Genomic DNA, 24423 nt, shown 5'->3' with positions numbered 1-24423 from the left:
ATACTATGTTCAGTGTTTAGTTGTAGTGTCAAGTGTGGAAATGCCATGCTAGCAAGAGGAGCCCTCTCAGTGAAGGCGACAAAGGTTAGGAAGGACCTTCTGCTTGTGTTGAGATCAACCGACGATCGATTACCTTCTAGCTAAGAAAGCTAAAGGCCTTCCTTTCGCAGGCTAACATAGAACTTAGCAATATCAACTTTATTTGCTGTGCCCATATACGTTTGATGATCCCCCAAATTTTAGCTATAATTCTGAAGATCCCCAACATTTAACCTTTATTGTGGACACTTCTGAGTATTTATTACATTTTCCCTTATTTTTGAAACATTTGATGAACTCAGGATTTAACCTGCATTCCTGTAGACCTCTCATGTCTAATCCTAAACACACACCCCTGAACACCTCTGATGCGCCCCAACCCTTTCTGATGACTATCAAGCTTTAATAGATTTTTTCTGTAAACGTTTGAGGAACCTTACTTTTGATCATTATTCCTGAAGACTTCTAAAGTCCCTGCAACTGGTACACCATTTGCCTAAAGCATTACCTTTATCATACTCCTTTACCCTTTTTCCTAGAGTCGTTGACAATCTCTTGTTTTAGAACTTTTTTTCCAAAGGCTTTCAATTACCTACTATCTGTAATGTTACTGGCACTTCATTGATGACATATAATCTTTAACTCAGTCACTGGACTGGCAGCTTCTCTTGTGTGAGGCTCTTGCCAGCCTTGGAGTCAGAACGTAAGCCTTGCCTAGTGCGAATGGGTCCTCGCTGGTCTTGGAGGAGGGACCTTTGTTGACATTGGGGAATGTGGTCTTGGAATATGATGTTTTCCCTACCCTGAGACTCTGTATTTTGGGGACAGGAGTCTTAGTCATCATTGTGAGCAGAGCCATCGTTATCCTTTGAAGAAGGTGTCTTTATCTAGTGTGGGAGCTTGCCATCCTTGGCGACCAGGCCGACTGCAGGTTCTGGAGAGGAGTGCTTCTCACTAGTCTTGAAAGCAGGGCAACTTATTGACCTTGGGGCTGGTAAAGGTGCCGACATGTCCCCTAGAGGAAGGGGCCTATGCGACATTATGTGGAAGAGACTGAGTAGTCCTCCCATGCTTAAGGGATAGACTTCTGCTTGTTCTTATGGGCAGGGGTCTTCATTCCACATAAGTACAGAGCTCCATGTTGGGATTTGAAAGGATGCTCTTTAGCTCTGGGGGCAGTTTTTTTTCTTTCATCAGCTTTGAAGGTAGATGTCCTGATTGGCTTTATTGAGAGGAGCCCTCATTGCTCTTCTACAAGCGGGTTATGTCCCTTTATTTCTCATCTCCCTTGGGGTGGTAGTAGTTCTTGCCATCCTTGGTGACAGGGGTCAGCTTTGTTCTTGAGGAAGGAAGGGTTCTCAGGTGTCTTTGTTGGCTGGGATCTTTGTTAACTTTGTGGACAGGGCTGTGCCTTTGGTTTTGTTGTCTCTGGGGAGGAATGAGATTAGTGTTTTTGCCTCTGTCCTTTTTTGTTCTGGATTGTGTTTTCAGATCAAACCGGAGTAGCCTATTTATTAATACTTTTCCTGATTCTCTCCCTGTTTTACCCACAGGCTCTGGGAAGCTTGTACTTCCTGCACCGCTCTCTGGGGGACACCTTTGAGTTCAATTTCAGAGGTAAGCATTCTGCCAAAAAAAGATTATAGCTCACACTTTAGCATGTCACTTACACCCCCCTCAAAGGATATACTATTGTATGGGATCTGGAGGATTCCTCTATATTGTGTTTGTAACAGTGTATGGCTACAATTTGTAGGATCTGGAAACATTCCAGGATCTGCGTTTTAAGAAATGTTACAGTCATTCTTCCACAATGGATTCTATAACATCCCAGCCCCAAAAGAACCTGTAGCATACAATGTGTTGACACTATATGATGTCAGCCATTGCCGCAAACCACATCCCAAGTATTGTTAATTGGCCCATGACAGCATTGGTAGTAGATCATTGTCCTATGCCCAAATGCAGACATTGACATATTCTATAGGGACAATGTTAAGTTGCGGGCGGCTTCAAGGGCACTCAAATGTGCTCCTCTGAAACTGGGCTTACCACCATGCAGTCAGTGAAGAATCATAAGGCATCTGTGACTGTCAGACAGATCTGGCACACAACCTTGGAAAGCGTAAGGATTCGAGGTAGCTCTGCAGATTTGGCTAATGCTGCAGGGTTTTGGCCCAACCAAAGGTCCAGTAAAATCCACTAAGCTGAGATAATACCAAGTTTAAGGCGGAGAGGGGGGGGGTCTATTTAGTCAATGTTGTCAGAGTGCCTGTCAGACTACCGGAGTCCACCTCAGTTGAAAGTAGTCAGTGGGGCTTCGTGGATAGAGAAATGGGACAGTAACTCCAAAGTGCACAGCCATGAATGCCTTTTTTGTGTGTGTCACCAGCCACTGGAACCATGTGCATAGAGTTTGGGGTTCCTGGCTACCTGTACAGCCATGTTTCTCGAAATGGGTGGCTTCAATTGACATTTTTAAATGCGCAAAGGGTCATGGAGTCCAAGGAGTGTGATTGAATAGGGTTAGGGTGTCTGATGGCCATTTCTACAGAACCACTGATCAGTCAAAAACGTATTTTGAGAGTAGGCCGCTGCAAGCCTGTGCACCCCTTTGAGAAGAGCTTAAGGCTTTCTGGCTAAAGACTCTGGGAAATGTCTCGAGTTCAGTCTCTGACATGTCCACTGGTGTGGATCTTTAATTCATCATCAGCCATAAACCTTCGGGGACATTATGTGGTCCTGGCCCCAGCTAAATACAAATCTTGACCATAACTGACCGGTATACCACATTTGAATTAAAATCTGGATGAAAAAGTGGAAAGGTTCCCCGAGGACTTTTCTTGCTCATGGTGGCCCTTTTAACGTGGCGGTGTGTGTGTTCCCTTGGTCAGTTTAGTGTGCCTATGTATAGTTAACCAGTCCTTATAGATATTTATCTGCATTGTCTCTTTAGACCACCTTAATTGTGCTGAGTATGTTTCTTCAGAGACCCTTTTATGTGACTGCTTATTATCTCCTCTTTCATGGCCTCTTAATATATTAATGTATGGTACCCTGGCCTATTTAATATGTGTGTGTGTTGTACCCCTCTCCTTTTCATTGTTGTTCATGCTCCCCTCACCCACTCCCTATTTAACATTATTAACCATGTTCCAAGTGCCCACTGCCCATTTAAAATAACAGAGTGTTCTCGTCCACCATAAAACCATAAGTATAGCCCCTTCCCCAAATCCACCTAACAATTCTCTGTATGTCACCTTGGCAACTATAACGTTTATTTCTGTATGCCCCCATCACCTGGATTGGTCTTTGGCCCTTTAAAGTGAATTTATAAATTCCCCTCCTCATTGGACCCTAAACAATTGTTGTTTGTGTCTCTGTTTACTTTTATGACCAAGTGTGCCTCACTGCCTCGCTTGTCTTCATTATAGCTGTGTATTTCCTTCTGTATCCCACTACTCTTTTCATATTGCTCTGTATGATTTCCACCTCCTTCGCAGTGCTGTGTACGTTACCTTTACTCAATAACATGTTGATGTGGTTGTGTATTTCTCGACTCCCAGGTCCCATCAGTAGCTTGATTCAACTGGGTCTGTTAATATGTGTTGTCCATCCCCTGTCTGTCTCTTACCTTATCCTCGCTAGGATTCTTTAACATGCTCCCCACATCCACTCTCTGACCCTGTTTTGAATTGTCCTCTCTCTTATGAGGTAGTGGAGAGGACGATTGGCTGGTCTCCATTATGACTGCTCTTCTGATTTACAGAAAAGAAGTTCCTGCTAGTGACTGACCAGAAAACCCACATGGGCAACTTGGACACCTGCCCCACGGTAGAGAAAGAGAAGTTTAAGCAGAACTTTTGGCCAGAGGTGAGTGTTGGAGCTCTCTCCATGTCTTACATTTTAGGGGGTTGCACATACACTAAAAGTTTGCTGTGTCCTCAGAAGTTTGTTTACTGTGACACTGCGCCTCCGCCCTATTCCCAAATCAGTGCTTAATTTATTAGGAGGTTGCAGGTGGGGGGGTGCACCATCGCTCATTTTTGAGGACTGTGATTTATATTTTGGCTTTGGGCTTTGTCCCAGAGCAAGAGAGAGGAAGGCAGAAAAGCGAGAAGGAAGGAGGAAGTGAAATATTGGAAAACAGCGACAAAGAGAGAAAGAGAATAAAAAGAAATTGCAAGTGAGAAACCAATACAGGAAGTGTAGTGTGGTGGAAGAAAGGCATGAGGTGAAATCAGGACTGGTCATAGACACCCCTCATATTCAGCCTTGTGGAGTGCAGCCGAAGCATCAGCACTAGAATCATTATAAAATATGGTCTCTGGTGGGGTTCGGTGTGAACGTTTGCCAAAAGATGGTGTATTTGGAGAACGTTTTCATGGATGCTGCCTTTGGGGATGTCAGTCATAGGATGATCAAAAACACAAAAGGTGATGGGAGGAAGCTTGCACTAAGTCCTTCCAAAGGCAATCGCTCGTGGTAGCATTCCAACCGATTGTTCTTTTGCCCACCATGCCGCCTCAGATTAGACCCAACTATATGTAAATCAGTGTTGACCCTGCTCCAGTCGGAACAGTCCAGCCCACACTGCCAAGGCAGGTCCTCTCTGAAAAGAAACACAAGCAACCCAGGAATGCGTTCATCCTGATTGGGGCTTTTCGGTCGGGTGTAGTACTGCCTCAGGACCAAGACTGATTTACTTATAGTTGAGCCCAATCTTGGGTGGCATGGTGGGCAAAAGAATGATGGGCTGGGCTGCAAGCATCTCTCCATTACCTGTGCGTTTGACGTTATAGGATGAGGTCTTCGCAGAGGCTTGTCTTTAGATGAGGTCTGTGGAAAAGCTTGCCGTCGGTTGGTATTTCTGGGTCTGTATAAGGAAGGGAATGACAGATTGTTTTCTATGAGCACCATCTTAGTTACATTATGGCTCAGCAGTCCAGAGGCCATATTGCAAAAGGGGCCCAGAAGGAGCAACTGGCGTTGTTGCCAGTTCCTTTTGCCTCAGGGGTATTTTGGCATTATAGAAGGGGCTGCAGATGCCTGTCTGGGTGTCCTTCCGTATTACGCATCATGCCAGGAGAGCAGGTGGGTCCCTGCACCCCCCCCCCCCCCCCCCCCAATGCATAAACGGGTCTGCTGCCACTGTGAAAAATGGACCATTGGCTTTAACCCTTTAAGTGCTGCCGTCGGCCAACGGTCGTCACGGGCACTACCTCCCCAGTGCTGCGTGCGACCGTTGGACGTCCATTCAGCACTGGATAATGGACAGCGCAGCACTGGGGAGGTATATTTACGAAGCTCCTAAGGTGTTAAACAGCAAGCCTCCCTTTTGCTAATGCGTCATTATACGTGCCTGCTCTGAGAACAGAGCAAAACAAAAGGGGATGATGGACGGAGTGTTGAACATTGCAAGCACTCACCCCCAGTCAACTGATCTGGGTTTAATCCATCATCATTCTTTTTAGCTCACTCCGCCCCCCAGTTCAGACATGGCCATATGCAAATCAGTCTGACCCTGTGCCTCATGGGAACAGTCCAGCCTGAACTGCCTAGCCATGTCTTTCTGGTCCGGAAACAAGCATCCTGGGACCGGTTTCAGGGTATGTCATCCATCTTCAGCCAGACTAGCTTGAATCCAGTGGCAAAGTGAGCAAGGGACCCACGTCAGGGCATACCCTGCCAACTTAGGGGAAACAAAGCAAAATCAAAGTCGATGATGGACGGAGTGTTGAACATTGCATGCAGTCACCCCCAGTCAACTGATCTGGGTTTAATCCATCATCATTCTTTAGCTCACTCAGCCACCCTAGTTCAGACATGGCCATATGCAAATCAGTCTGCCCCATGTGCCTCATGGGAACAGTCCAGCCCGAACTGCCAAGCCATGCCTTCCCTGGACCGGAAACAAAGCATTCACTGTTATAGGGCGCGCTGCCCCAGTTGGCACCTGACATACGCAGTTAAACGTGCACTGTGGCACAGACCGAGGTAATGTGCCCTCTGTGTAATACAGGCCCAGGTCTACTCACTGCTAAAGATACAACAAGACACTTAACATACCTGGGTTACTCTTGGTAGTGTGTCAAGGTCAAGAAAAAGTCTCCTGCAAGACCATCATGCATTTGTGTAATATAGAAGAAAACTCAAAGTGGCATAGTTTCTAACCAGTTCAGCCATAGTCGGTTGTAAAGAGTTTGTATCATAGCAAACTATTCAAAGGGCTGCAGGTTTAGGCCACTAATGGTAAAAAGACCCAGTACAGTTATAGTGACAATAGCAGTGGATGTACTAATTGTTGAGGTGGTTTCCAATGATGTACATAAGAGCAGCTCTAGCTGGAGCAGGCTTCTTTCACCCCCAGTCCTAGTCAGAGGATGCTGCCACTTACTACAGTAGAGCAGTGCAAGCCTATGGCAGTGGTCCACAAATCTCTGAAAGCGCCTCAGTCCTAATAGGAAGTTTCAGGGGAGCAAGACCTGAGATCAGGCATTGTAGGGTAATCTCTCGCCTTCTCTCTCTATCTCCATTACACTCTGTGCATGTTAGTCGGTGTTAAGCTGATTTTACACAGTGCAACATCTACACATTTGCAATTCCCCGGCACGGTAGAGGGTCCCTTGTACTGTCTCTGCGACTGCTTTTTTCCCTAATTTTTTCATTCTGTGATACATGAGAGTCTGCAATGCCCGTATAAAAGCTTGTCTCCAATTTCCTTATTACGAGCAACTTGTGATGCCTAACGAAAGGTTGTCGCTGCTCAACTGTAAAAACGTATTACAGTTGAGGTATGACGTCATGCCTGCTGCCATAGTCAGCACCCAGGGTGAAATTCAAGCCACAGATCATCATTACAGCTGCAGTTTAAACTGACTTTTCATGTTTATGATTTGCATTTCTAAAGAATAGTGACAGTGCAAAGGATAGATTCATGGTGATATGTTTGTGTTTTTGCATGCTGTGAGTCATTGCAGGAAAGATAGAATCTCTCTGCATGTTTCTAAGAATTCCGAGATGGAGCATTGTTTTATCTGACGTAAATATACTATTTGGTGTCATTTTGTGTCAAATTACTATTGATTTTTGTGGATAAAAAAACTAACTTCTAATTAGTGTGTGTACATTTGCAATGCCGATTTTACTTTTATTCTTCATGTCTGCAATTAATAATATCTATTATATGACAGAGCAAGATGCCAAGGATGTATGCTCACAATTTGTGGGGAGGGTGATAGTGTGATTATGTTTTATAAATAATAAAATATCCTTTGCCGTATGATAAAAAGATATTTCTAGGTTTTTGGCAGGTGTTTCCGGGATCTTTTTGCATAATGGGTCTCTAGGAGTTTGCAATAGTCTCTGAGGTTTTGCTGTGTAATTTTCTCTAGGAGTTTGCCCGGAGGCTCAGGTATGTTGTATAATAGTTTTCAGTGGGTTTGTAAGTGTCTCATGCTTCTTTTTGTGTAATGGTTCCCTAGGAGATTGTGAGGTATTTCAGCGGTTTTGTTGTATGGTGTTCTATAGAAGTTTGCCAGGTGTTTCAGGGATCTTTTTGCAGAATGGTTCTCTAGGAGGTTGCCTGATGTCTCGGGTTTTGTTGTATAATGGTTTCTCTATAAGTTTGCTTGGAGTCTTCGGGGTCATGTTGTACAATGTTCTCTGGAAGTTTGCCAGGTGTTTCAGGGATCTTTTTTGCAGAATGGTTCTCTAGGAGGTAGGCGTGATGTCTCGGGGTGTTGTTGTATAATGGTTCTCAAAGAGTTTACCAGGAGACTCAGGTATGTTATACAAGAGTTCTCTGTGAGTTTGTAGGTGTCTCAGAGGTCTTTTTGTATAATGGTTCTCTAGGCGTTTGTGTGGTGTCTCAGGGAGTATAGTGTTCACTAGGAGAGTACGTGGTGACTCTGGGGTCTTGCTGTATAATGGTTCTCTAGGACTTTGTCAGGAGTCTCAGGTGTGTTGTATAGTAGTTTTCTGCGAGTCTGTGGGTGTCTCGGGGTTCTTTTTCTATAATGGTTCTCTAGGAGTTTGCTTGGTTTCTCAAGGGGGTTGTTATATAGTGTTCACTTGGAGATTGCTTCGTGACTCTGGGGCCTTGTATTACAGTTCTCTTGGAGTTTGTCAGGAGTCTCAGGTGTGTTGTATAGTAGTTCTCCAGTATTAGGGGTGTCTTTCATAGATTCACATGCCTGAATCATTCCCCGTCGTCGGAGTGGGAGTCCCACGGTACATAAAAAAGCAATAATATGCCATAAATATGTAGTAAATACCAATAAAACAAACCAGGAAGTAAAGTAGCCAAAGGTACAGTATGAAAAACTTCCACATCTATGACTATCCTAGTCATTTTGTATAGTCCAAACTCCAGCCAATCAGGTGCCAGCACCCACCAGAATGTTCTCCCCAGAGGCTCAGGCTCTCAGATTTTCTACCGCACGTCGTGTGAAGGGAGTCTCCCTGAGCTCTGCTCAGCTTTTTCAACTTATCTTCCTTTTGGATAATTTCTTCAAGAATGTCTTCAAAGAAGTCTCTGTTTAGAGCCTGTGAATCTTGTGGTAAGCTCCGGCTTTTTAAAGAGGACCCCCACAAAAAATGTATTTATTGTCTCTATCCAGATCACCAAGTCAAGGACTGTAAGATCTGCAGAACCTTTCCTCAAAAGACTCTCAGAGACAGAGAGGGTTGGTTGCTTTTGTGGCTGCAAAGGCTTAAGGATTCTGATAATCCTGTGTCTGAGGTTGGCAGTATTGCCTCTGGTTCCACTTCAGCATCTAGAAAGAGGCCTGCGTCTGAGGTATTGCCATCACCTGGGGCTAAGGTTGTTAATAAACATCAACCTTCTAAGGGTTCTGACAAGCCTTCAACTTCTAAGGCTGCCCCCACAGGCAAGGGCTTGGAGGTTTCTTCTGTACCTCAAAAACGGTCCACCAAGAGTTTGCCTTCGACAACTGACAAGATTTCACCTCAGGAAACTTCATTATCTTCGACGACGCCTTCTTCTGTCTTCTCGTCGACGAAGACCTCCGTCGACGCATCATCCACGTCGATGATGACCTTCTCATCTCCTAAACCAACTATGGTTATGACGACGACAGCTTCTTCACCTACCATGGTCTATGTAACCGTAAGACCTCTCTCGTCGACGACGGCCGTCGTCGACACCTCGTCGTCGGCTCTTCTGAAAGCTCTACCGTCGACGAAGAAGATGCCATCGACGGTTTCGTCGGCGAGCTCCATTCCGTCGACGAAGTTACCACCGTCGACGAAGAAGTCGACGAAGGTTGTACCGTCGACGACGAACATTCCGTCGACGAAGCCCAATCCGTCTACGAAGCCCAATCCATCGACGAAGCCCAATCTGTCGACGAAGCCCAATCCGTCGACGAAGTCCATCCCGTCGACGAAGTCCGTCCCGTCGACGAAGTCCGTCCCGTCTGTAGGAGAGTAGGGTCTGCAATCCTATGATCACCCAGATTTTTTGCTTTTTGCTTCACTGGTTTACGACTTTCCCTGGCTGTGGGCCTGCTAATCAGACCCACAGCCTAGCTGTTCTCTCTACTCCAAATTGTACCCAGGTACTGAATTGGCACTGGGCCCTCTCAAGTCCCTGTACCCAGGGCTGAGGTGCACCCAGAAGTCTCCCAAGGGCTGCAGCATGTATTATGCCACCCCTGGGCTGACTAACTAAATCAGACACAACTGGCTGCTTGACAGCTGGGGCAAAGTGGTGTAATCACCCTTTGCTTTAGATATAGTATTCCTATATCTAAACCTACATGGGCACAGAGATCTCCTATCAGTCACTCCTATGGCAGGCCTTAACAATCCTGAAGGCAGAGTGCTTGGAATCGTGTGAGATAGTGCTCTGGCATGAGCTGAGCCTGTCTGCGGCTTTCGGGATCCATCCCTTAGCCGTTTCCATGATATCGCATACCATATACTCTTAAGTGCATTATAATCCTCGCGGTTATGTGCCAACTCTGGTATCGCTTTATCAAAACATGTCGAGTAAGGTGTCATACGAATTGGAATACTAACCCCTCGCCAATTCTGGCGACGGGGTTAGCATTCCACCCTTCTAGAGGGACACGACATGTATGTAACCTGTAACCCCGGTTAAAGTCAGACAGAGCCTTAGCTCCACAAAATGGATGCTGCCACCGAGACACAAGTCTGCCCTCCTGCTGCTGGGAGTCCTCCCAGCCCAGGAGGCAAGGACAAAGGGTTTCCTGCCAGGGGCGGTGCCAGCACCGTCCCAGACAGGATTTTGTGTATCCTAGGTAGGCAGGGCTTTAGAGGAAGGTGACTGCAAGTGGCACCCCGGTGCTCACTGTGCATAGGCCGGCTAGAACCAGTTCCAGGGGCACTCCAGCCCCTGATCTGGGGAAAGCCCGCCAAAGGAGAGGGGTGTAACCACCCCCCTCCTAGTCCCACCTATAGGGCAGGACTTAGTCGCGTGCCAGCCCCTTTTTGCAGGATAAAGGTAGGAACTGGCCCCCTTCCAAATCAGATCATCTTTGAATCCTGAAACTACTTTCTGCAAGAAGTAACTCAAGACTCTTCTCAAGATTTCTCCCTTGTGACTAAGGAGTAGTCACCCTGCAGCAGCAGGCACCAACCAAGTATCGCGGTTTGTTGCCAGTCCCTCCTTCGGATCAAGACTGCTCCAGCACGACGAGAACCGGCTTCCCTGGCACCTCTGACTCAACCTACATCATCAGCCCAGCTGTGATCCGTGGGTGCGACGAGACCTCGAGGGACCGGCCATCTTCAGAACTGCACGACGCTTGTCCAGCACGACTCCCGAGTGACCCTCGACTGAGTGCTTTGGGGTAAGAGAAGCCCCGACCCTGAGCAGCTCCAGCACCGAAGTTCAGCCCCCCTGCATCCACGAGATCTGCGTGGGGCCCTTCTGCTCTTTGCTGCTCACCGCGTTGTCCAGGTCACTTGCCCGTTGGCTAGTGACCCCTTCACGACGCTCCACGACGACAACTACTGCTGGTCTGGTTGCTCCAGACTAGCCCTTGCTCCCCTCCAACAGAGGAGCACCCTGGACCCTCCTGGTCCACTCAAGACGCCATTTTAGGTCCACCGCGTGGGCCTTGCATTTGCCAAGACTTGTTGCCCCAATCCTGGGACCAGCAACGTCGACAGCAGAGACCTTCGTGGGACAGCTCGCACCTCCATCCTGGTCGCCGACAACGCCTCCTGGTCCGAGAGACTGCAGAGCCCAGCAGCGCCCACTCACCTGGTCGAGGTGACTTCGTCCGGTGCCACCCTGGTGCCCATCTAATCACTGGCTAGTGATTCAGAACTTGGTCCCCTCTGCTTTCAGGTCTTCTTCTTTCCTGATCCAGGCTTGGATCTCCACGAACTCTCTTCACTGGCCGCCTGCCAGCAACTCTTTCTTCAGGCTCCTGGTTCTTCAACGTGGGTTTCCGACGCAACTTCAACCCTATGCAGCCGCAGCCCCTGGGCTAGGTAAACCAAGTACTCCGGTGCTTCAGCATAGTCCAACACCCTAAGTGTTCGGATCCACCCCCGTTTTCGACCCACCTAGTCGGGTTCGCCCGAGAACAGTAACTTTGCAACTGCTAGCCTCCATAGACTTTTCCCGCCTTACGCGTGAGAGTTCCCACTCTGCACACGACGTCCACAGGCCTCCTGCATCTAATCCCAGTGTTTAGAATTGTAGGCCTAGCGATTCCTGAGTCGAGAAAAGTATTACTTACCTGCTAGCAAGTTCGCATTCCACTTACTGTGTATATGGTTTTTCGTGCCCCTAGGGCATTTGTGTAAATTGTGCGACTTAAAGTATTTTCGTAAGAGTTTTGTTGTGTGCTTAGCTCCCTGACTCATAAAGAGTTCAGGGTAGACTTGTTATGAATAAAAATACGTTTATTTTCATAACAACTTGTGTGGTGTCCTTTCACTTGGTGTTCAAGGGGTAATGTGATGGTAAAACAGCTGGCTTAACACGCCCTCTAGAGTCTTAGCCTTAGACTGCTCGTATCCATGCTACTAGGATAGCTGGTCTATAAGGTTGACTTACAACCAATCATCAATAAGGGTTGTTTGGACTGATACAAAGTGCTCACTAGAATAGTGAACATTATATATCAGGCCAACTTCTCACATTGGTGAGCAGCGGTGGGATTTGAGCTTGCTGTTGTTTTACCACACATATCCTAAGAATATCATTTGAAAGATCACATAAGTACTAAGGTACATATAACTTAGCTTAGAATACTCTGAGTTCTACTGAACCAGCTGTTGTAGCTCCTAGGTCCTAGCACACCCTAAACTACAACTCTAGCAAGGGATCAGTAGGTAAACATATAGTGTAGGTAAGTGCACCACTTACACCTCACTAGAAAAGCATGTCTACCCATGGAGAGTCTACTGAGACTCCCCTTGTGGCAGTTGACCCTCCACAGGTCACTTCAAGATATGCAGCTCTCAGTTTCCAGGAGATGAGACAAGTGTGTACCTCCAGGAAACTGAAACAGGGGTCTAACCCCACCATTCCCTTTCTGATAGGTCTCTTAGAGACATATGATGCGAGAAAGATTTCTCAGCTAGATGGGAATATGCCAGCCTTAGAGGGTACCACTGGGGATCCAGACCTCCACAACACTGTAAATGCAGTTGAGGAGGAGGATCCTGAGGAACTCTCTGGGGATGAGGCAGACAAAGGTCTTGAGGTAGTCAGAAGGCTAACCAGGGCCAACATAGACTTGCTTGGGCTAGGATCTGGGGGACCCCCAGTACTGACCCTAAGTAGGCCTAACCTTGGAGTTAGGAGAGATAGATCTCTTTCTAGGGACTCCAATAGATCTCTGCACTCTAATGCCTCTTCTCAGAGGAGAAGGAACTCTCCCCAGAGGAGATTGACTTCCCCTCAGAGAATAGAGCATGAAGCCAGAATGAGACAGGCTGCTCTGAGGATTGAAATGGAAGAACTTGCCCTGGCCAAAGAAAAGCTTGCATTTGCTAGAGAGCAGCAGATGAGTGGGTTAGTTCCCACTGGTGGCAGCAATCTCCCAAGAGATAGAGAGAAGGGTTTAGATACTAAACACCTGACAAAGATAGTGCCCCCCTTTAAACAAGGGGATGACATCCAGAAATGGATGGCTGCTTTGGAGAGGGCCTGCACTGTGCAGGGCATTCCCCAGAGTCAGTGGGCAGCTATACTGTGGTTCTCCTTTGATGGCAAAGGTAGAGATAAGCTCCTCACTACAAGAGTGGAGGATGCTAACAATTACCAGGTCCTGAAGAATACACTGGTTGATGGGTTTGGTTTAACCACTGAGCAGTACAGGTTGCTGTTCAGAGACACCCAGAAAACTCAGTCTCAGGACTGGTCTGACTTTGTGGATAGTGCCACTAAGGCTTTGGAGGGCTGGTTGCTGGGTAGCAAGGTTACTGATTACACAGGATTGTATAATCTGATGATGAGAGAACAAATTTTAAATAACTGTCAGAACCAGTTGTTGCACCAGCACCTTGTTGATTCAGATCTGACCTCTCCCCAAGAATTGGGAAAGAAGGCAGACAAATGGGTCAGAACAAGGATCAAGCAGAACCAGAACCAGAACCAGGGTGGTCAGAAGAAAGCAGACCAGAAGGGTAATACTAAGAGTGAACAAAACGACCAGAAGTCTTCAACAGGTCCCCAACAAACCAAAGAGGGTGGGGGTCAGGCTTCACAGCAGAAAAAGAAGACTCAAGAAGGCCAGTCAAAAAGGTGGTGCCAGTACTGTAAAAGTAAGTCTCACTGGTTTAGTGAGTGCACCAAAAGAGGAGGGCAAACCTCTACCACTACAGCCCCTAAGGCAACTGCACCCCCTAGTACAGTCAGTAGTGGTAGTGCACCTCCCAAGGGATTAGTTGGGTTAACCTTGGGAACTGAGGAGTCTGACAACTTAGTTGGCACACTCACTCAGGCTGTCCTTGTCTGTACAGGGGATATGGATATGTCCCCTGATGTAAGTCCCAATACTTTGGGCAAATACAGGCAGACACCTTTAATAAATGGCAAAATGGCTCAGGCCTATAGGGACACTTGTGCCAGTGTCACCATGGTGACACCTAACTTTGTGGACCCTGGACAGATCATGCCAGGTACAGATTTCCTGGTGACCAATGCCAGCAACGTCACTACCAGTCATAGTATGGCGATTGTTGCTTTCTCCTGGGGAGGGGTAAGTGGCCAAAAGAAAGTTGTGGTTAGTTCAGACCTCCCAGTGTATTGTTTGTTGGGCAATGATTTGGAGTCATCACTATGGTCAGAAGTGGAGCAGAGGACTCACATGGAAATGTTAGGCTTGCCAGCACATGTGCTTGCTGTGACTAGGTCACAGGCCAGAAGATGCCCCACTGAACAGGTGCTGGATCCTGGAAGAATGGACCAGACACCTTCCAAGAAGAAGAGCAGTAGGGTTAAGGCTTTGCCTTCCCCCTTGCCCCAGGTTGAGGATCAAGTCTCTGAGGAGGCTGATCTGAGAGAGCTGAGGGAAACTGAGCCTAAAGAGCTTGAACTTGATCAAGTTGAGTTTCTGGGCTCAGGGGGACCCTCCAGAGAAGACCTGGGGAAGGCACAGTTAGACTGCCCTTCCCTTGAACCCCTCAGACAGCAGGCTGCTGCTGAGGCTGCAGGGAATGCCACAGGTGCCCATAGGGTATACTGGGAAGATGGACTCCTGTACTCTGAGTCAAGAGACCCCAAGCCTGGTGCAACCAGGAGGCTGGTCATCCCCTTGTCTCTGAGAGGTTTCCTTCTCACCTTGGCCCATGAGATTCCCCTTGCAGGTCACTTAGGCCAGACAAAGACTTGGGACAGGCTTGTCTCACACTTTCACTGGCCTCACATGAGTGAGAATACCAAGGAGTTGTGTCGCTCCTGTGTCACTTGCCAAGCCAGTGGTAAGTCAGGTGGCACAACAAAGGCCCCCCTCATAACACTACCTGTGGTGGGGGTTCCCTTTGAAAGAGTGGGGATTGACATTGTTGGTCCAATGGAACCCCAGACAGCATCAGGGCACAAGTTTATACTGGTGGTGGTGGACCATGCCACCAGGTATCCTGAAGCTATTCCACTTAGGACCACTACAGCACCTGTAGTGGCAAGGGCCCTAGTTGGAGTGTTCTCCAGAGTGGGCTTCCCTAAGGAGGTTGTTTCTGACAGAGGTGCAAACTTCATGTCAGGATATCTGACTGCAATGTGGAAGGAATGTGGTGTTAAATACAAGTTCACCACACCCTATCATCCACAGTGCAATGGGCTTGTTGAGAGATTCAACAGGACCCTCAAAGGGATGATTCATGGACTACCTGAAAAGCTCAGGCGTAGATGGGATGTCCTGATACCCTGCCTCTTGTTTGCTTACAGAGAGGTCCCACAGAAGGGGGTTGGCTACAGCCCTTTTGAACTTCTGTATGGGCATCCTGTAAGAGGACCCCTGTGTTTGGTGAAGGAAGGATGGGAGAGACCTCTCAAAAAGCCTGCAACCAACATAGTGGACTATGTACTTGGTCTCCGCTCCAGGATGGCTGAATACATGGAGAAGGCAACTAAAAACCTAGAGGCCAGCCAAGAACTCCAAAAAGCTTGGCACGACCAGAAGGCTGTCCTGCCTGTGTACCAGCCTGGACAGAAGGTGTGGGTACTGGAGCCAGTGGCCCCAGCAGCCCTCAAAGAGAAATGGTCTGGGCCCCACACCATCATTGAGCAAAAGGGAGAGGTCACCTACCTGGTGGACCTTGGAACCCCCAGGAGCCCCCTCAGGGTGCTCCATGTGAGCAGGCTCAAGGCATATGTCGACAGGAAGGACATGAGCTTGCTCATGGCCACAGATGAGGGACAGGAGGAAGAGAGTGACCCTCTCCCAGACCTGCTCACTCAGAATCCTGATGATGGATCAGTAGATGGTGTTGTCTTTTGTGGCAGCCTCTCTGAACATCAGCAACAGGATTGCAGACAAGTTCTGCAATCCTTCAGACATATGTTCTCTCTGACACCCAGTCAAACTGATTGGTGTACCCATGAAGTGGACACTGGAGACAGTCTGCCTGTCAAGAGTAAAATCTACAGACAGCCTGATCATGTCAGAGACTGCATCAAGACAGAAGTGCAGAAAATGTTGGAGCTGGGAGTCATTGAGCCCTCAGATAGCCCTTGGGCTAGCCCAGTAGTTCTAGTGCCAAAGCCTCACACCCAGGGTGGTAAGAGAGAGATGAGGTTTTGCGTAGACTACAGAGGCCTCAATGCAGTCACTAAGACTGATGCCCACCCAATACCAAGGGCAGATGAACTTATAGATAGATTGGCTTCTGCCAACTACTTAAGCACATTTGACCTGACAGCTGGGTATTGGCAAATCAGGTTAGCTGAGGAAGCCAGGCCCAAGACAGCATTTTCTACCCCTGGTGGGCATTATCAGTTTGTGGTAATGCCCTTTGGTTTGAAAAATGCACCTGCCACCTTCCAAAGGCTGGTGAATCAAGTTCTCACTGGGATGGATGACTTCTGTGCAGCATATCTGGCTGATATTGCTGTCTTTAGCTCCACCTGGGAGGATCACCTGGTCCACCTGAGGAAAGTGTTAGAGGCCCTGCAAAAGGCAGGCCTTAATATCAAGGCCACTAAGTGCCAGATAGGGCAGACACAGGTTGTATACCTGGCCCACCTTGTAGGTGGAGGCCAGGTTCAGCCATTGGAGAGTAAGATACAGGCCATCAAGGACTGGGCTCCTCCAATCACCCAGACTCAGGTTCGAGCTTTCTTGGGCCTGACTGGGTACTATAGGAAATTTGTCAGAAATTATGGGTCCATAGTGACCCCCCTTAATGACCTGACAAGTAAAAAGATGCCAAAGAAAGTTCAGTGGACAGCAAGCTGTCAGAAAGCATTAGATGACCTAAAGCAGGCCATGTGCACAGCACCTATCCTAAAGAGTCCAGACTTCTCCAAACCATTCATTGTCCAAACAGATGCTTCTGAGTTGGGTGTGGGAGCTGTTCTATCTCAGCTGAATTTTGATGGCAACGACCAGCCAATTGCTTTCATTAGCAGAAGGCTGACCCTCAGAGAGAAAAATTGGTCAGCTATTGAGAGGGAGGCCTTTGCTGTGGTTTGGGCCCTGAAGAAGCTGAGGTCCTACTTGTTTGACACTCACTTCACAGTTCAGACCGACCACAAGCCCCTCTTATGGCTAAGTCAGATGAAGGGTGAACACCCCAAACTACTTAGGTGGTCCATTTCCCTACAGGGGATGGATTTTACAGTGGAGCACAGACCTGGTACTGATCATGGCAATGCTGATGGGCTCTCCAGGTATTTCCACTTAGAGCAAGAAGACTCACCTGGTCAAGGTTAGTTTATTGTCCCAAAGTTTGGGGGGGGGTCATGTAGGAGAGTAGGGTCTGCAATCCTATGATCACCCAGATTTTTTGCTTTTTGCTTCACTGGTTTACGACTTTCCCTGGCTGTGGGCCTGCTAATCAGACCCACAGCCTAGCTGTTCTCTCTACTCCAAATTGTACCCAGGTACTGAATTGGCACTGGGCCCTCTCAAGACCCTGTACCCAGGGCTGAGGTGCACCCAGAAGTCTCCCAGGGGCTGCAGCATGTATTATGCCAACCCTGGGCTGACTAACTAAATCAGACACAACTGGCTGCTTGACAGCTGGGGCAAAGTGGTGTAATCACCCTTTGCTTTAGATATAGTATTCCTATATCTAAACCTACATGGGCACACGGATCTCCTATCAGTCACTCCTATGGCAGGCCTTAACAATCCTGAAGGCAGAGTGCTTGGAATCGTGTGAGATAGTGCTCTGGCATGAGCTGAGCCTGTCTGCGGCTTTCGGGATCCATCCCTTAGCCGTTTCCATGATATCGCATACCATATACTCTTAAGTGCATTATAATCCTCGCGGTTATGTGCCAACTCTGGTATCGCTTTATCAAAACATGTCGAGTAAGGTGTCATACGAATTGGAATACTAACCCCTCGCCAATTCTGGCGACGGGGTTAGCATTCCACCCTTCTAGAGGGACACGACATGTATGTAACCTGTAACCCCGGTTAAAGTCAGACAGAGCCTTAGCTCCACAAAATGGATGCTGCCACCGAGACACAAGTCTGCCCTCCTGCTGCTGGGAGTCCTCCCAGCCCAGGAGGCAAGGACAAAGGGTTTCCTGCCAGGGGCGGTGCCAGCACCGTCCCAGACAGGATTTTGTGTATCCTAGGTAGGCAGGGCTTTAGAGGAAGGTGACTGCAAGTGGCACCCCGGGGCTCACTGTGCATAGGCCGGCTAGAACCAGTTCCAGGGGCACTCCAGCCCCTGATCTGGGGAAAGCCCGCCAAAGGAGAGGGGTGTAACCACCCCCCTCCTAGTCCCACCCATAGGGCAGGACTTAGTCGCGTGCCAGCCCCTTTTTGCAGGATAAAGGTAGGAACTGGCCCCCTTCCAAATCAGATCATCTTTGAATCCTGAAACTACTTTCTGCAAGAAGGAACTCAAGACTCTTCTCAAGATTTCTCCCTTGTGACTAAGGAGTAGTCACCCTGCAGCAGCAGGCACCAACCAAGTATCGCGGTTTGTTGCCAGTCCCTCCTTCGGATCAAGACTGCTCCAGCACGACGAGAACCGGCTTCCCTGGCACCTCTGACCTCAACCTACATCATCAGCCCAGCTGTGATCCGTGGGTGCGACGAGACCTCGAGGGACCGGCCATCTTCAGAACTGCACGACGCTTGTCCAGCACGACTCCCGAGTGACCCTCGACTGAGTGCTTTGGGGTAAGAGAAGCCCCGACCCTGAGCAGCTCCAGCACCGAAGTTCAGCCCCCCTGCATCCACGAGATCTGCGTGGGGCCCTTCTGCTCTTTGCTGCTCACCGCGTTGTCCAGGTCACTTGCCCGTTGGCTAGTGACCCCTTCACGACGCTCCACGACGACAACTACTGCTGGTCTGGTTGCTCCAGACTAGCCCTTGCTCCCCTCCAACAGAGGAGCACCCTGGACCCTCCTGGTCCACTCAAGACGCCATTTTAGTTCCACCGCGTGGGCCTTGCATTTGCCAAGACTTGTTGCCCCAATCCTGGGACCAGCAACGTCGACAGCAGAGACCTTCGTGGGACAGCTCGCACCTCCATCCTGGTCGCCGACAACGCCTCCTGGTCCGAGAGACTGCAGAGCCCAGCAGCGCCCACTCACCTGGTCGAGGTGACTTCGTCCGGTGCCACCCTGGTGCCCATCTAATCACTGGCTAGTGATTCAGAACTTGGTCCCCTCTGCTTTCAGGTCTTCTTCTTTCCTGATCCAGGCTTGGATCTCCACGAACTCTCTTCACTGGCCGCCTGCCAGCAACTCTTTCTTCAGGCTCCTGGTTCTTCAACGTGGGTTTCCGACGCAACTTCAACCCTATGCAGCCGCAGCCCCTGGGCTAGGTAAACCAAGTACTCCGGTGCTTCAGCATAGTCCAACACCCTAAGTGTTCGGATCCACCCCCGTTTTCGACCCACCTAGTCGGGTTCACCAGAGAACAGTAACTTTGCAACTGCTAGCCTCCATAGACTTTTCCCGCCTTACGCGTGAGAGTTCCCACTCTGCACACGACGTCCACAGGCCTCCTGCATCTAATCCCAGTGTTTAGAATTGTAGGCCTAGCGATTCCTGAGTCTAGAAAAGTATTACTTACCTGCTAGCAAGTTCGCATTCCACTTACTGTGTATATGGTTTTTCGTGCCCCTAGGGCATTTGTGTAAATTGTGCGACTTAAAGTATTTTCGTAAGAGTTTTGTTGTGTGCTTAGCTCCCTGACTCATAAAGAGTTCAGGGTAGACTTGTTATAAATAAAAATACGTTTATTTTCATAACAACTTGTGTGGTGTCCTTTCACTTGGTGTTCAAGGGGTAATGTGATGGTAAAACAGCTGGCTTAACACGCCCTCTAGAGTCTTAGCCTTAGACTGCTCGTATCCATGCTACTAGGATAGCTGGTCTATAAGGTTGACTTACAACCAATCATCAATAAGGGTTGTTTGGACTGATACATAGTGCTCACTAGAATAGTGAACATTATATATCAGGCCAACTTCTCACTACGTCGACGAAGTCTGTTCCGTCGACGAAGTCTGTTCCGTCGACGAAGTCTGTTCCGTCGACGAAGTCTGTTCCGTTGACGAAGTCCGTCCCGTCGACGAAGTCCGTCCCGTCGACGAAGTCCGTCCCGTCGACGATACTGTCGACGGAGCCTTTGACGTCTGCTACTGAAGCAGCGGAAAACACACCGTCGACGCCGCAATTGTCATCTTGCACTGCGTTGCAGTATGGTCACCGTCGACGGTGTTCTTTACACCAAAGCCATCATCGCAGGTGCCTGACCGACTTTTAGATTCGGACAGTGAGGATGACGTGGTTCATACATTCGGAGCAGCCACTTGTCCTTCTGAGCTGAATATCAAGTTGCAAGAAGAGGAACAGGAGGATGAACAACCACCTGTACAGATGGCGCCCCAGATGGACAGTGTACCTGTCGCGCAAGTACCAGTTGCTTTACTGACCAACCTACAATACATGTTGGACGAATATTATAGAAGGTTTCCACCTTCTGAAGCTACAGGCTCAGTGCCTGCTACTCCGGCCTCTGAAGTACCGGTGCCAGTTTTACAACCAACGAATCCTGCTTCACCTACTCCGCAGTCTCAGGTGGAGGAAGTAGATCCTCAGTCTTCGGAGGAGGAGGAGCAAAGAGAAGAAGGAGAGGTACAGGATGAGTCGAAGTGGGATGAATATCAGGTTCAAACACCTTCCCCTTTGCATCAAGCAGTCTCAATCTCACCACCAGTGGACGTGGTTAGCTTCCACCTTTTAATGGAACGTGCAACTAAACGTTTTCACATCGATATGGAGCATAAGGAACAAGACTGTTTCCTATATGACTTTAAGGATCAGCCCAGGAAACAGATTAAGTCTATACCCATCATTGACTTTATTTGGCAGGAGGGTATAAAAGTCATGGCAACCCCGGCATCCATTCCTCCAGTCCTGCCACGTTTGGAAAAGAAGTACAGAGCACCGGACAAATCTCCTGCGTGCCTTATCGGACAGCCGAAGCTTGACTCTGTGATTGTCCAGGCAGCTCAAAAGAGGGCTCGGAACCCTTCTTTTCCGCTTACAGCCAAGCCAGACAGAGATGGCAAACGCCTAGATTCGATAGGGAAACGTGTCTCCACTATGGCGGCTACGACAGTTCGAGCGGCAAATTCGTTGGCCAACTTAGGAAGGTATGACCGACAGATGTGGTCAGACATTGCACCATTCATTGACCTCCTCCCTGAACCTTCTAAGGCTGAAGCGCTAAAGATACTGCAAGAAGGCCAAAGAATCTCAGAAGAGATTATTGATTCAGCAGTGGATGTAGCCTCAACGGGCTTTTGACAGCTAGCGGGGGCTGCGGTTCTTCGTAGACAGGGTTGGCTACGTTCTACTTCCTTTAGACAAGAAGTCCAAAGTAAGGTGCTGGACATGCCATATGATGGCGAATATCTGTTTGGCCCTCAGGTGGAGGACGCCTTACAGACAATAAAGAAGGATACAAAAACAGCAAAATCCTTAGACACCCTCCAATTCCGCAAGCTGCCCTTTCGAGGAGCGAGAGGACGAGGATCGTCCTCCAACAGAGGTGGATATAACCAACAATCCTCTTACAGACAAAACAATCAACGATACCATGCTCAACGCTATCAATCTTACGGCCAGAGAAAGCCTACTTATGCCCAGAACAGGGGAAAAGCGAATTACCGCGGAAAAGATAAGCGCCAATGAGACTTTTCACCTGCCACCACCACTGCCCTGCTCTCAAGAAAGAATTGGAAAGCGAATATCAAAATTTTACTCAAATTGGCAGTCAATAACATCAGACAAATGGGTCCTGGATATTGTGGCCAGTGGTCATGCCCTAGAATTCGAGAAATTTCCTCCAAATGTTTCCCTTGAAAGGACCACCTCCAGCTCACCTGAAGGAGCTATTTGCCCAAATCAGATTGATGATGCAAAAATGAGCGATCAAGCGCGTACCTCAGAAGATGAGGGGAATGGGGTTTTACTCCAGATTTTTTCTAATAAGGAAGAAAAACGGAGAGTGGCGCCCGATTCTAGATCTTCGCGCTCTAAACAAGTACTTAAGGAAATTAACTTTCAGGATGTTATCGCTCCAGGAAATATTACATCTTTTGGCAGCGGGAGATTACATGGTCACCTTAGATCTCCAAGATGCATATTTCCATATTCCCATTCTACCTCGCCACTGAAAATTCCTGCGCTTCAGGGTGGCTGGCAGGGATTACCAATTCAAAGTTCTTCCTTTCGGACTACGGTCAGCACCAAGAGTTTTCACCTAGGTTCTGGCTCCAGTAGCGGCGCACCTCCGGCTGGAGGGAATCCAAATTTTCCCAAACTTAGACGATTGCCTTATAAAGGCCAATTCTCGTGAAGTCGTGCAATCTCATCTACAACAGTGTCTACACCTGTTCCAATCTCTGGGCCTTTCCATCAATCTCGAAAAATCCCAATTGAGACCTTCTCAAAGACAAGCTTTCTTGGGAGCAACATTGGACACCCAGAAACTACAAGCTTTTGTCTCGGAGGAGAGACAAATGAAGATCAAAAACATGGCGCAGAATCTGTTATAAAAAAAGTCAGTTTCTGTTCGGCTATACAAGTCTTTTCTGGGGATGGTATCTTCTTGCATCCCATTACTGCCAAACTGTCGCCTCAGAATGAGACCTCTCCAGGAAGAGCTAAACCTGCAGTGGTTACAGGTCTCCGGAACGTTCGAAAATCTTATCAGGATCACACCGCTCATGCAAAACTCTCTACGCTGGTGGACACAAAAACGACATCTCCAGCAGGGGTGTGCATTTTTTCAAGAGGCACCAAGCCTCACCATCACTACGGATGCGTCTCTCGAGGGCTGGGGAGCGCATCTTCAGGGTCTCACAATCAGCGGCAAGTGGACTGCTCCACAAAAGCGATGGCACATCAACCGTCTGGAGCTGAGAGCCATATTTCTAGCACTCAAGACGTTTCATGCACTCATTCAGGATGCCAATGTGTTGATAAGAACAGACAACACAACAAGCATGCATTACGTCAACAAGCAGGGAGGAACACGATCTCTTCTCCTATCCCAGGAAGCCCAAGACTTATGGGCATGGGCCTTAAAGCACAATGTAAATCTTCAAGCAGTGCATGTTCCAGGAACAGAGAATGTCTTGGCAGACGCACTCAGCAGGACGACAGTCTCCACTCACGAGTGGGAACTACATCAGCAGACAGTGGAACGCATCTTTCGCCTGAGGGGTCGTCCAGACCTAGATCTATTTGCGACAAAGACCAACAGCAAATGCCAATTCTTTGCAAGCTGGCATCCCCACAAAGACTCTCAGGGGAATGCGTTTTCGATAGATTGGTCTCTGACATATGCGTACGCTTTTCCACCGATTCCACTAGTTCCCAGGGTTCTGCGGAAAATGAAAAAGGAACCTTGCAGATTGATCCTGATTGCCCCCAGATGGCCGCGCCAGTATTGGTTTACAGAACTTCTTCTTCTGTCAGAGTGCGAACCGATTCAGTTGAATCCAATCCCGAACTTACTCAGCATGCAGGACGGTCAGGTCTATCATCCAGATCCGACATCACTGAGATTAGCGGCTTGGCGCCTGAGTACCGTGAGTTCGCCCACCTAAACATCCCGGAGGAATGCAAGGAGGTTCTGGCCAGGGAAAGGGCACCCGCTACCATAAAGACATACAGTCTAAAATGAAAGCGTTTCTGCATCTGGTGTCGCGCAAACGGGGTTCACCCTTTTTCAGCAACGCCGGAAGAGATTCTACCTTTCTTCCTACAATTAGCAAAATCAGGCCTGTCTCACGCAACCCTGAAAGTTTTCCTGGCGGCGATCTCAAGATATCGGCAGGATGGTACTAATTCCTTATACTCTGCGAGGATTATACAACAATTCTTTAAAGGCCTCTTTAGGATGTTCCCTCCAGTACGACGACCACCTCCGGTGTGGCATCTTAACGTTGTCCTGGCACAACTCATGCGGCATCCTTTCGAACCATCCACAAGGCCGATCTCAAATATTTCTTGTGGAAGGTAGCACTGCTGCTGGCTTTAACATCATCCAGAAGAGTCAGTGATCTTCAGGCCTTTACAGTTCACCATCCTTTCCTGCAGTTTACAAGTGACTCTGTGATACTCCGCACTAATCCGAAGTACATTCCTAAAGTACCTTCGGATTTTCACCTCAACTAACCAATAATTCTGAAGTCATTTTTTCCTAACCCGCAAACACCGGCGGAAAG

At 48.3% G+C, this 24423-nt stretch overlaps 1 protein-coding gene across 1 annotated transcript in view; it reads left to right on the top strand.

Annotated features, from left to right (window-relative positions):
• The window catches only part of LOC144791528 (inositol polyphosphate-5-phosphatase A-like), a 358038-nt gene that overhangs the window by 207788 nt on the left and 125827 nt on the right, over window positions 1-24423 (top strand). The window contains exons 5-6 of the mRNA XM_078666240.1: window positions 1593-1656; window positions 3809-3912. Coding sequence (XP_078522366.1) covers window positions 1593-1656; window positions 3809-3912 — 168 coding nt within the window. The remainder of the gene's footprint in view (window positions 1-1592; window positions 1657-3808; window positions 3913-24423) is intronic.

The sequence above is a fragment of the Lissotriton helveticus genome, chromosome 11, assembly GCF_964261635.1.
Source record: "Lissotriton helveticus chromosome 11, aLisHel1.1, whole genome shotgun sequence".
NCBI lineage: Eukaryota > Metazoa > Chordata > Amphibia > Caudata > Salamandridae > Lissotriton > Lissotriton helveticus.
The sequence above is the reverse complement of the archived record's forward strand: the minus strand, read 5'-3'. Positions and strand labels throughout refer to the sequence as shown.